This window comes from Lontra canadensis, unplaced genomic scaffold (genome assembly GCF_010015895.1).
Source record: "Lontra canadensis isolate GAN:19392208 unplaced genomic scaffold, GSC_riverotter_1.0 scaffold587, whole genome shotgun sequence".
Classification (NCBI taxonomy): domain Eukaryota; kingdom Metazoa; phylum Chordata; class Mammalia; order Carnivora; family Mustelidae; genus Lontra; species Lontra canadensis.
Genome location: NW_022631574.1, coordinates 37142 through 50428, shown reverse-complemented (window position 1 = coordinate 50428; position 13287 = coordinate 37142). Strand labels below are relative to the sequence as shown.

The 13287-nt window shown below is 45.0% G+C and overlaps 1 protein-coding gene across 1 annotated transcript in view; it reads right to left on the bottom strand.

Moving 5' to 3' along the window:
- Nucleotides 1-1469: 1469 nt before the first annotated feature.
- Nucleotides 1470-13287, bottom strand: part of LOC116863136 (putative ATP-dependent RNA helicase TDRD12) — a gene marked incomplete at its 3' end in the record, with an annotated part of 38318 nt that continues 26500 nt past the window's right edge. Inside the window, exons 13-21 of the mRNA XM_032850628.1 lie at nucleotides 10668-10853; nucleotides 8995-9151; nucleotides 8377-8504; nucleotides 6559-6750; nucleotides 6204-6332; nucleotides 5029-5146; nucleotides 4067-4206; nucleotides 3712-3932; nucleotides 1470-1569 (exon numbers count right to left, since the gene is read on the bottom strand). Of these exons, the coding sequence (XP_032706519.1) occupies nucleotides 1470-1569; nucleotides 3712-3932; nucleotides 4067-4206; nucleotides 5029-5146; nucleotides 6204-6332; nucleotides 6559-6750; nucleotides 8377-8504; nucleotides 8995-9151; nucleotides 10668-10853 (1371 nt within the window). The remainder of the gene's footprint in view (nucleotides 1570-3711; nucleotides 3933-4066; nucleotides 4207-5028; nucleotides 5147-6203; nucleotides 6333-6558; nucleotides 6751-8376; nucleotides 8505-8994; nucleotides 9152-10667; nucleotides 10854-13287) is intronic.

Below are 13287 nucleotides of genomic sequence, written 5' to 3'. Positions count from 1 at the left end.
ATGAGGGAAGAAAAGGGTCAGACACAAGTGGGGGAGGGAAACAGGGCCAGAAGATCTTAACTATCTCAGAAACTAGGTCTCCTACTTTTTTAATAAGAAACAGCAGGAATGAGAATTCTGAAATTAATTAAAAGTCACCCTGACCCACATCTCCTTCTAAAATTTAAGGAAAATATATTTTATCTAAAAAGAGCCATAATAGGATGCCTAGGTGGCTCAGTCGGTTGAGCCACTGCCTTTGGCTCAGGTCATGATCCCAGAGTCCTGGGATCAAGTGCCACATGGGGCTCCTTACTTGGTGGGAGCCTGCTTCTCCCCCTGCTTGTGCACACTCTCTCTGACAAATAGATAAATAAAATCTTTAAAAAGAGCCATAGTGAAGTATCAAAGTCAAATCCCTATTAAATCATACCAAAAAAGAGAATAAGGAGAGTAACGATCCCTACAGAAAATAAGAGCCACTAGAAAAGATGTAACCACAAGACAGACCAAATGTACCCTTCCATTTCAAAACAAGCTACCTTTCTTCTCGTTAATTAAGAAAATAATGGGACACACGGCCGGCTCAGTCAGTGGAGCATAGGACTCTTGACCTCAGGGTTGTGGTTCAAGCCTCATGTTGGGTGTAGAGATTACTTAAAATCTTAAAAAATAATATGTAAGATACATATATGATAAATGGTACGTACAAAACAACAATACAAATTTTAAAAAACTCTTGAAACGAGGTGACAGAACGAGGGACAAAGAACGGTGCAAATGAGCAGAACAGATCTGCCTCAGGGAAAAGAGAGGGCAGAGAGGAGAGCAATCTTGGACTCAAGAAGAAAGGAAGTAGTATCAAAAAGGATTCAAAAGAAAGTGACACTCTTAACTTAGCAATTTTATCTGCATTTCAGAAATCTCCTCAAAGGAATAATCATGGATGTTGTGAAAAGATGTGTGTGCTATCACTGCAGTGTTTTTAGTGGTTCCCATCCCCAGATGAAAATAACTTTCTGAAACTATAACTACAAAACCCTTTAACTGTTGAAGTATTTATCTATTTTCCCAATTTGACCTTGGTTTTCTAAATAAACTGGGGTCTTAAAATAAGGCACCTTATAAGGATCCACGGCCTACTGTCAGATCAATGGTGGTTCATTAAAAGCATCATTATGTTCTGCTGCTTAAGAACAAAGCATGTTCAGGGCACCTACGTGCTCAGTCAGTTGAGCGTCTGACTCTTGGTTTTGGCTCAGGTCATGATCTCAGGGTTCTGGGACTGATCCCTGTGTCAGGCTCCACACTCACTGGGGGGGGATCATTTGAGGATTCTCTCTCCCTCTCCCTCTCTCTGCCTCACCACCCCATGCTCACATGCTCACACCCTTGCTCTATCAGATAAACAGAGCAATCTAAAAGAAAAAGAATGAAATACATTCATTAAAATGACCATTTATCATTGAACAGAGAGCAGCAGAACTTACTTTGATGTATCCAAATGTTGGCAGGGTTTGGTTGGATAACTTCCTTGGCATGTCTATTTCTAGATTAACATGGTGTCTATCAGGACAGATCCTTTTGTCTCTGAAAAAAAAGTAACTGGATTTTAAAAACAAAAATAAGACGATAATTTTTAACATGAATTTTAAACTATTCTTCAGGAAAATGAATCTATAATTGAAATCAGAGGACCTTCATTCTAAATAATTTTAAGTAGCCATATTAAATAATTCAGATGACACAACATGCACATTAATGAAAAGAGGCCCTAAAATTTAATTAACACGCAATAAACTTAAAGAGTTACTCCATCATTTCTCTAGACATTCTGTAAATGAACAAAATGTACTTGAAAACAAAGACTCTGAATCAGAAATTTATCACAACAACCCAAAACAAAGGCTAATAATTAACAACTAAACCAGAAGTCATTCTGTAACCCAAACTGAGAAATAAAGCTTTGGTTTCAAAAGTCAATAGCATAACATTATATGTTAATAAAAATATTAAAAAATTTTTTAAAAAGTCAATAGCATAATCAAAATCACTAATAACCTCTTTAATGTACCATAGTTCAAAAAGTTCATGTCAATAGTTATTTTAAGATGAAACTCAATGTACTCGATACACATCAGACATCTCCTACCCAGTCCCCGTGATTGCTGATCAAGTATTGGCATCGTGTCTGCATCAGTGAGAAGGCCCCCATGACTGCTGATATCCACGCTCTCCAAACTGATTTACAGCATCAACACATGTGCTCTCAAAAGCCAGGTAATGTTTCTGAGGAAACGGACAAGCCTATTCCAAAATGCACGTGGAGATGCCGCTGACTTAAATAGCCAGAACAACCCTGATGAAGAGCGAAGTTGAAGAACTCACATACCAGCTTGTAGGACTCACTAGAATACAAGCTACAGTGAGAAAATGCAGTACCAGCATAAGGACAAAGAGACCAATAGAACACAGAGAGTCCAAAAGTGGACCACACACTATCATCTGGTTTATGTCCAAGGCACCAACTCAGGGAGAATGCAGCGACATTTTAAATAAAGGATACTGGAACAAGTGACTATCCACACAGGAGAAAGTAATCCTTGCCCTGTATCTCACACTCTACGCAAACATTAACTCACCCTAGATTACACACTTAAGTGTGAAAACAGTCTATAAAACTTCCAGAAGAAAATACAGAAGAGTGTCTTCATGACCTAGAGATCAGCAAGTATTTCTCACCTAAGGACACAAAATAACAACAACCAGAATATACTTCACCAAAATTAAAAGGTCTGTTCATCAAAAGACTCATAAGAGTGAAAAGGCAAGCTATGGACCGAGGAGAGATCTTCTCAAGGCACACCTCTGACAAAGCAGTTATATCTAGAATGAATAAAGTACACCAACCGACCAGGAAGAAAAAGGGTAACACCCGATAACTTCAAAAATGGGCAAAAGACCTGAACAAGCACTTTAAAGAGGATGGTCAAATGTCCCACAGGCATGTGAAAAAACACTCATTATTATATTAATTACTCGGGAAACACAGATGTAAACCACGGTGTGCCGCTATGCCCCCAGGGCCACTCTGTCGGGGAGGGTGTGGAGCCATGCATCTCTGTCACCCACTGCGGATGGGACTGTGAAACAGTCACACACCTCCGAAAGGTTACATGTGTGCTCACCCTGTGGCCCAGCAACCCCACACCAAAGTCTACACCCCAAGGAAACAGGTGTACGTTTCCGCAAAAAGACACAGCAGCTTCATCCATAACAGCCAAAAGCTGGAAACAATTCACAGGCCCATCAACGGTGACTGGAAACATATTCTGTGTTCTATGTATGCAACACAATCCCACGCCACTAAGTAGACAGGTAAATTAATCGATCCAAAGCACAGAGGACCATAGAGGAATGTCACAGACAGTAAGTTGAACGAACAACTCCATTTACATAATGTTGGGAAACGAGCAAAGTTCATCAGCATGGATAGTGGGGGGCGGTTACTTCTTGGGGGGCAGACTGGGAAGGAGTCCCCCAGAGGTGGGCGGCAGTGTACATCCTGTGTACACACGGAAAGGTCATCCAGCAATAAACATATCACTGTGCACTTTACTGTACATTCCAGTTTTTCAAATTAACATATAATGTATCACTTGCCCCAGGGGTACAGGTCTGTGAATCATCAGGCTTGTTACCTTCCAGTTTTTAAAAAAATGACTGGCTTACTTGCAAAAACCAAATGCCTTAAGATATGGACAGAGAGGCCTTCTGGCTTTTTTATCTTCCTTGGCTTCCAGAACCCCCGCAGTAAACTCATACAGCTCCGACGGGATCTCGGCACCCGCCCGCTCCAGGTAGCGCACGACGCCGACTGCGTGGCACGCGCTCCTCTCCGTCAGCAGCAAGACAGATTTGGTCTTCTTATCCGCCTGTTCTGCAGGAGAACCCTTAAAATCGGGGGGTGAAGGAAGGCAACAGGTCATCCACCCCAGTCTAAATGACAAAACTTTGTGGATTCTGAATTTGTCATTGCGCAGAAAATACCGGCAGAATATCTAAAGATCATGAAAGTTCATCAAACCTGCTCAGCGGAACTCTGAAAATGATCCGACATGCAGTACAGGCGTCCACCAAAAATTTTGGGGGAGGAAGGAAAGCTGAAGTGAATCACACACGTGGCGTTGGTGATGGCCAAGAGCGGTATGCAGTCATCCGTCAAGGCTGGACAGAAGGGTCCGAGAGTCACAAAGGAGGCTGCGGCCTTCCCGCACTTACTACAGAGCAATTCCAGGAACCGGACTTCAACACCGTTCTCTACTGCATCTCACTTTTTAGATGCCAACCAACTTCTTCCTCATTTTTTTTTCCCCAAAACACCACAGCCCAGTGATGAGGTTCCAGAGAAAAGTGGCCTCCCTAATTTTAGCTTGGAAAATGCTTCTTTTTTTTTTTTTTTAAAGATTTTATTTATTTATTTATTTGACAAAGAGAGAGAGAGTGCGCAAGCAGGCAGAGAGGCAGGCAGAGGCAGAGAGAGAAGCAGGCTCCCCACTGAGCAAGGAGCCTGATGCGGGGCTCGATCCCAGGACCCTAAGATCATGACCTGAGCCGAAGGCAGCGGCTTAACCCACTGAGCCACCCAGGTGCCCCGGAAAATGCTTCTTTCTATGACAAATCTAGGCTGTCCATCAATCTTTCACTTCTTTTATAGTTCTGACTTGTCGATCTCTAACATTGCACATTACAACCATCTGTGACAGATTTCATCGTAGGCACACACACGTTCATGTTCTGGCTGGAACCCCGGGGTGAAGGCCTACACTCACGGCTGCTACACTCGGAGGTCCGCAGGGCCCTGCCTTTGCCTCAACACCAAAATCTTGGCAGAGCTTAACCTTCATTTTGAAATTAACATTTCTAATAAATTCTCAGTAAATCTGGGAAATGATGAGAAATTTGGACATGAGCTATACAAACAAATGGAAGACATGATTCCTATTAGCTCAGCCTTCTCTAAATGGAAGTAGAAATTAAAACACTTACCTAAGACAATGTGAGAGCCAGAACTTAACTTCTTCTTCCACTGTTCTAAAACACTTTTTAAATTAAAAACCACTTCTTTATGCATTTTCAAACAAAATATTGAACTGCTTTCTATTACCTAAAGATGAAACCAAATAGGCCAGTTCAGAGTCAGGAACATAAGCTTGAAATTAATTGTTCCATCAACAATTATCAGTATAAGACATTTAAAATTATCTGTGATGGTATTACCTCATTGATCTACAACTTTTAAGAACAAGATGATTGTAAACGGAAACAAATATATTTCTAAAATTCTATAGTTTGTTTCTAAACACTTGCTCAAATGAAGCCAACGTTTTGCTACAACCATTTTCCTTCCTTTTCAAAAATGCGTGCACCCACACATGTGTATGCATACGCACGTACACACACACCCAACTTATGTGCCAGCATGCCCCAGGCAGTCCCGACACCTCCACTTCATCACTGCTGAAAGGTGGCTGTACTACTGATTTATATATTTTTAATTTTTTATAGAATCTTTTTTTCAAAAGATTTATTTGAGAGAGAGAGCGCACATGTGTTGGCGGTGGGGGCAGAGGGGCAAAGGGCAGAGGGACAGAGAGACTCTCACGCAGACTTCCCGGGAGTGTGGAGACTGACGCGGGGCTCGATCTCAGGACCCTGAGGTCAAGACCTGAGCCAAAACCAAGTTAGGCTGGAAGCCTAACTGACTGCACCACCCAGGAGGCCCTGCTTCTTACATTTTAATTTGTATTTGGCTTCATTTCTACATTTTACTATCCATGCAGATTTAGATTATTTAAATAAATCTGTCACCAGCTTAGTGGCTTTTCTGGCCACACGATCTATCTCTTGGTGTTACTGTCTCTATGTTTTTAAACAGAGGATACAGAAGTCGCTGGCATTTCTTTATGAATGGGACAAATTCATTGACAAAACACAAGGTACTGGCCTCCTTGGGGAACACCTGCTCGGCTCTCCCCCCGAGGACAGGCCTCCTGCTGTTCTGTCTCATTGCTACGCATACTCCACAGCCCCGGTCTCTTCTGACTGATGATCAACTGCTAATGTCTTACCCCCTGTCAAATACTTAACTACCGGTAATTCTCTGATGATTTCGAGATTCCATCTTGGTTTAAACACACAGTAAGGGCACTGTATGGGCTCACCTTACACACGGTTTCTGTTTCAGCTACAGAACCAGTGAAGATCAAGGTCTTTTGTGCTTGACTTGGAATAAAATCTAGAGTCTGGAGTAAAGTAGAGGTTTTTTCACATTCTAGGCAAAGGCGCACTACCTGGTGATGAAATATAGCAACAACGTGGTTTTAAAAACATATTCGAGGTGCACCAGTTTCACTTTTCATCGGTAAGTGAGATCTTAACAGAAAAATGTACAGAAAATCAATATGGATTATTGTGCATGAGATTAAAGCTGTACTATTTTAGGAGGCAGCCACCAAACCAAGGCTCCTGGCTTTGTGTTCATCAGCCCCCACCTCCCATTCGCCCACGAGCCTGTACCTGCTGGACGCTGCCGTAGAGAGCAGCCTCTTCCAGGGCCGTGACCACGATGTAGGGGTCGTTCATGAACTCCTTGACCAATTGCTCTATGTGTCCGCTCCAGTGAACACCCACAGCAACAATCTGATGTGGTGAAGATTCCCTTTCTTCAATGTCAATATTTTTTTTAAAGTTATCCAGTATAGCAAACATCTAAAAAAATTAGTAGAATTAATTCCACTTTCATTTCAGAAGGGGATAATCACTGGTTGACAGAACATGACCGGTAAAGAACTGTACACTTTCTGTTGTCAGAGTGCGGGAAGGCCTTTCCAAACAAAAGAGAAAAACTAGAAGGAGAGAATGTTAAATATAAACATAATAAAACACAAACAATATCTGGGTGAATGTGTAACATATATAACAAAGCATTAACATCCTTATATTAAAAAGGTCTACAAACAGACTACAAAAAGATGATCCTGCCAACAGAAAATAAGCAAGGAAAATGAACACGCCGCCCAGAGAAGAACTGTACCAGTGGCCAGTACGAATGCTCAGCTTGACAAGTAATCAAGGAAATACAGGACGCTCACGCGAGATGCCACGTTTAACACGCCGACTGAAAACGAGAGCTGGCCTAAGGCTCTCCCCCTGCCCGGGGCATGGGGCATGGGGCGTGGCAGCACGCTGTCCACGGGGGTCTCTGCTTTCAGAAAGGCAACTGCACGGTGCGGTATACTGGATATTAGCTTTGCAAATCAGAACTGAGGCTTTAGAGACATTCCCAAACCCTGCAGAGGCCCACACGGTCAGTAAGCGACAAAGCCTGGACTTGAACGTGGGGACGTCACTGCTGCCACATGAAATGCTTGTGGTCCTCCTGTTACACTGCGCCTAAGAAACGCCTTCCTGTAAGAGTTCATAGTCTGTGATCCATTAATCCCCTCCTAGAAATAGACCCTAAGGGAAATGTGCAAAAAAGACCTATGTTCTTTAGAGACATACACACAAACAATGCTAAATGTCCAAAAATCGGACCATTTAAAAAAGTTATGTTATGCCCACAGGATTCCATCCTGGCCTGTGGCCAGCGAAGAATCACACCGCAGGACACCGCTCTGACACTGCTTACTGAAAATGCAAGTTATGAGCTAGCCATAAAGTAAGGCCTGATGTTGTCAGTTCTGCGGATCAACTGGAATTAGAAAAGGGATTTAGAATTATAAATTACAACAGGTATTACAAACAGGGATTACTCCAAAACAGAAACAGTGATTACCTCCAAGGGTAACACAATGGATGCTGGGGCTTTTCAAGTATTTTTCTCTATACCCCAAATTTTCTAGAATAAAACTTACTGCTTCCATAATCATAAAAATATCAGTACTTTAGAAAACCTCACCAGAAAATTTTTGCTCTCCAAAGAGAACTTTAAAATTTGGGAAGGAGGAGGGATGCTGGGTGGCTCAGTCGTTAAGCACCTGCCTTTGGCTCAGGTCATGATCCCAGAGTCGTGGGACTAAGCCCATCAGGTGCCCTGGTCAGGGAGGAGCCTGCTTCTCCCTCTCCTTCCCACTCACTCATGCTCTCACTGTCTCTGTCACTCACTCTCTCTCAAATAAATGAAAAAAATCTTAAAAAAATTGGGGAAGGAAATTTCAGACAAACTCTCTTCAAAATTATAAAAGTTAAATGGAAAATCTTCCAAGATTAACTGGCTCCCCCCCCCACCACCAATAAACACATCCTCTCCTGATTCCTAAAAGCAGGTAAGTCCTCAGTCACATATACACTTATTTCTGAGTGATAATGACTTCGGATGGAGGCCACACTTACCTCCTTACTAGCTTCAGAGAACAGCACCTCTACCTCATCCAAGATGAGATGACAGAGTCTAAGAAATAACAAGCTCTGGTATCTGAGAAGTCTCAGGAGGCTGTGGGGTGTTGTAACGATGACCTCACCTACGTGTGGAAAGAGAAGATGATGAACATTCAGGTTTTCCACAGGTTTTCCCTCACGTTTCCTTTGCTAAGATGCCACATACTTCTAGACCTGAGGTCTAATGGGGCACAAAACGGTTTTTCTAGCTGGGGGGAGGGGTGCGTCCTGCTCGTCCAGGCCAACACCTGTCCTTATCTAACACCTGGGCTCCCACAGGTGTTTGTGCTCCTGAAAGGCAGGGGCGGGGGCACGGTCGACATCTAATGAACAGGAGGTATTCGATAAATAGTGGGTAAAGGAGATCATAGCATTTTCTCAGTGGAACGCCTGTGAGCCAAGGTCCAACCTTCATCCTTCTGTGCCCGCCCGTAAGGGACATTGAGGTCCCACCTGTAGCAGGACAGGTAACACCATCGCACAAGCCCGTGTCCCGGTCAGCAGCGGCGCCCGCCTGGCAGGCCTCCACTGCCCTCTGCAGGGAAAACCAAACAGCTTAGAAAGGATGCTTACACCCCCTTGGAAGCTTCATGTTTTTGGCTTCATCTTTGTGGAGTCCGATTGTTAACAACATGGGATGAAGAGGCCTGGAGGACGTGCTATAGTCTTCCAGTAATTCAAAAATAAACTGAGCCTTTTTCCACCCAGGGCACACGATGACTGCCAGAGGCTGCAAAGACAAATTCACATAATTTGGGGCAAAAGTTAGGGATTGAACCTAATGTATGCTGAAGCATGCAGACCATCTCCTGGCACGGGGGAAGCACTACCTAACTCATTTGCTATCATCATTATCCTGGAAGTCAGAAAGGATATAATTTCATTAGAATGGATTTAGACACACGGACTCAGATTCCTCTAGAGCTTACACCAATTAATATTCACGAATATTAATTCACTGTGTCTTTAAAAGACTCTCACAGGGTAGGACCTATTATCACCTCACGACGTCACATATGCGGGGTGTGAGGCACAGAGAGGTAAAGTTAGTTGCCCAAGGCCGCACAGCTAATAGCTAGGAGCAACAGGATCTGAACCAGGCGGTCTGGCTCCAGGGCTCCTGCTCCCAGGGACCAGGCGAACTAACGGCCTCCTGAAAGGGGCTTTAGAAAAGGGCATCACTTCTGTAGGGGGTATCTGAGGGCAGACAGCACACCGAGGGCGCACGGCCTGCCACACACCCTCCCAGACACATGCCCTCAATGGGCTGCAGACCAGCACAGGTCTCCCCTCTCCTGCATGCAGATCCAGGTGGGCGCCGGCTTCTGGGCACCCGGCCTAACAGCAGGCAGACCACAGGGATGTGGTGAAAGCAGAGGACACGAGAGGTAAGACCCGGACATCCTTTCTGACCCGGCCCCAGTTCTATCGCAACACAAGCAGCGGCTGGTCCACAGGGGTCAGAGGCTCACTGAGGGACGCAGATGGGAGGTCAGTACACAATAACCCAGCCGACCCAGATTTCCAAAGGGCAAGCATTAAAACTGCATGGCAGGAGGAGGACAAGGAGCATCTCTCCTACATGCAACGCTGTCTTTTCTTCCCACGATCTGCCACCTGAAGATGGAGCTGTCCGCACCGTGTCCTCTGACACACGTCTGAGACAGAACTCTTCTGCACGTGGTTCGCCTGATAGCCCAGACCCCGCAAAGCAGGACTCGCTACCCACCATCACCTGACCCCACATCCCACTGCTCTCCTTTCCAGCACCCTTCACGACTCCCTGCAGACTCCCACACACGGAAAGAATAAAGTAGGGGGTCGACAACAGTGTGGGCTACTGTGAAATAATTAAAAGAATAGGGGACACAACAACAGAAAAATCTAAATTCTAATCCCACCTTGTCTCACCTGTCAGATGAAGCTAATTTTCTCACCTATGAAACAATGAAAACCGTACACGGCCTGACCATCTCCCAGGGTGACTGTCACAGACGATTTATATCAGTAGAAGAAGTTTATAAGCTACATATTCATCCCAAATGCCAGAAACCTCTGGGCTCAGCCAATGGCCACAAAGGGGGCTCAGGGGAAGAATCACTGTCAGAGAATCAACGAGTCTGGTAAGTTCCTGTCTTGTCATGGAAACCAAATGTGTAATGGAACCCAAACTTCACCAAAGGTTCAGCGTAAAATTTAAATATTTAGGCCACGCTGTTGTGGAAACAAGACAGTCTTCAACTTACTCCGTTTCTGCTTGGTAAAGACTTGTAGCAGCCCCCCATCTGCAGAATTGTAAGCACGGGTGGGAGGTAGAGCAGGGGACTGTTTCCACAGTGAGAGATGACCACCACGTCACAGCCCCGGGCTATGGGTGGCCAAGAGTAGGATTCTGCGTGGCTGGGTCCCGGGAACCTGTTTCTCTGAAGAGCCTGCAAAACAGCCCCCCAAAAAGCACGAATGAAGCACAGGAAACTAACACAAGCTCCATCTCTTTGTTCACCTCCCCTCCCACCCCAACAGCAACTACACACGGCTTATTCTGGTATTTTCTAAGACCTCACTTCTCAAGTCCCTGTGTCTCTTCTCAGCACCAAACTCCTGGCCTAAGACGCTTGCCTTTCTAGGCTCCAAATTAAAACCAGGTGCCTAGAGCTCACCAGAGCAAGGACGTGGCTCCTCCCAATAATCTGTGAGTACATCAGGCTTTACTTACAAAGCTGGGTTTTTTTAAACATGCCTTTATTGGGGCGCTTGGCTGGCTCAGTTAGAGGAGCATTCAACTCTTCATCTCAGGGTCGTAAGTTTGAGCCCCACACTGGGTGTAGAGATTGCTTAAACAAACTTAAAAAAAAAAAAAAGTGCCTTTATTTATTTTTCTACGTAATGGTCACTAAAACCTCCCAAGTGTGGCAACAGAAAGAGTTCTCCAGCCACACTTGACCCTACGTTCCAAGAGGCTGAACTCATGAGCACAATTTGTGCATGACGTCCTTGTCCCCCAGCCCTGAGCCCCAGGAGCGGCGCAGACCACCGACTGGGTGTCCCTCATGCAGCCGTCACTCTGTGGCCTCCCGGCACTGTCCCTGCTGTCTGCAAGACCAGTCATCCTTCTTGGCTGACAGTCTTGCTCTGGTGGGGAACATACTTCCGGAGCGTCCTTCTTGAGTCAATTCTTGAGAGGCTCTTGCGTGTCTGAAAACGTTTTCATTGCTAGTTTCCAGTGGACATCAAGATTGTGAAGAACTTTTCGCCAGGAAGTCGGAATTGGCGCCTGAAGCGCCCCCTATTGGAGTGATCCTGCCTCCTCTCTGTGCTGGGCTGTGGGAGGGGAACTCTCCTAATTTGTTCAGTCCTTCCATGAGGACTGGAAACCACTTGTGTATTGCTCTTATAATTTTCTGCCCACTTCCTCTGCTCTTCTAAAAAATTGGGGCACCTGGGTGGCTCAGTGGGTTAAAGCCTCTGCCTTCAGCTCAGGTCATGATCTCAGGGTCCTGGGATCAAGCCCCGCGTCGGGCTCTCTGCTCAGCAGGGAGCCTGCTTCCCCCTCTCTCTCGGCCTGCCTGTCTGCCTACTTGTGACCTCTCTGTCAAATAAATAAATAAAGTCTTAAAAAAAAAAAAATCCCCACTTCAGGGACTGGACCTTGAAATGACCCTCAAATTGTTTCCATTTCCATCTTGTCTGTTTGCTCTACTTTCTGATAGTTTCCATTTTCTCCCTCCAATCTGCTGGTTGGTTTCTAGCTCGACAGCGTTCTGAAATTCCAAGAACCATTTCTATCCTCTGGGCCTTTTTTATAACACCCAGTTATTGTTTGTAAGTACTGTTAATACTTATCTCTGAAGGTATTTATTTTGTAGCTTTTTTTTTTTTTAAAGATTTGTCAGAGAGAGAGCACAGGCAGGGGGGCGGCAGGCAGAACAGGCAGAGAGAGAAGCAGGCTCCCCGCTGAGCAAGGAGACCTATGCGGGACTGGATCCCAGGACCCGGGGATCATGACCTGAGCTGAAGGCAGCAGCTTAATCAACTGAGCCACCCAGGTGTCCTGTGTTATCTTCTTTCTACTGCTTACACTGTTTGTTTCCTTCAGAGTTTTATTTTGGTCTTTTTTTTTTTTTAATGCTTTTATTTTCTTTTTTAGGTGGGAGCTTTCATCAAATGTCTAAGGATCCCTGACGTCTGTTTGCAGGGAGAAGGCCCACTAAAAGCGGGCTGGAAGAAGTGTGGCCAGCGCAGAGCTCGGCACTATCAGTGCCGCACCCCCTAGAGGAAGCCAGGGCAGTGAGCAGGTGTCTTCTCTAGAAGAATTCATCCGAAGGACATTTCTAGGGTCATTCGGTTCCTTCAGAAAGATCATCCTTCCCGAGAGGCTGACTGTGGATGCTCAGGAAGAGGGAAGAGGGAAGGTCAGAGCCCCCTACTTCTCCTTCCTCTACTAGTCAACCACACTCTGCTGCCTGTTTTCCATCTTCCGAAAGCCTGCGGAAATTTCTAGGCCATTAAAGACTTTGCTCTCATTCAATTCATCCTCGTGGATTTAGTTTCTTTCTGTCCTTTTTTTTTTTCTGAATCAAGAAGGAAATAGATAAGCATGCATGATCAAATTACTAACTGAAATGGCAGGTCTCAAAAGCAGTTTTTTTCTTTTTTAAAGATTTTATTTATTTATTTGACAGAGATCACAAGTAGGCAGAGAAGCAGGCAGAGAGAAAGGGAGAAGCAGGCTCCCCGCTGAGCAGAGAGCCCAATGTGGGGCTCGATCCCAGGACCCTGGGATCATGACCTGAGCCAAAGGCAGAGGCTTTAACCCACTGAGCCACCCAGGCGGACCTCGAAAGCAGTTTTGAGAAGAACACTTGG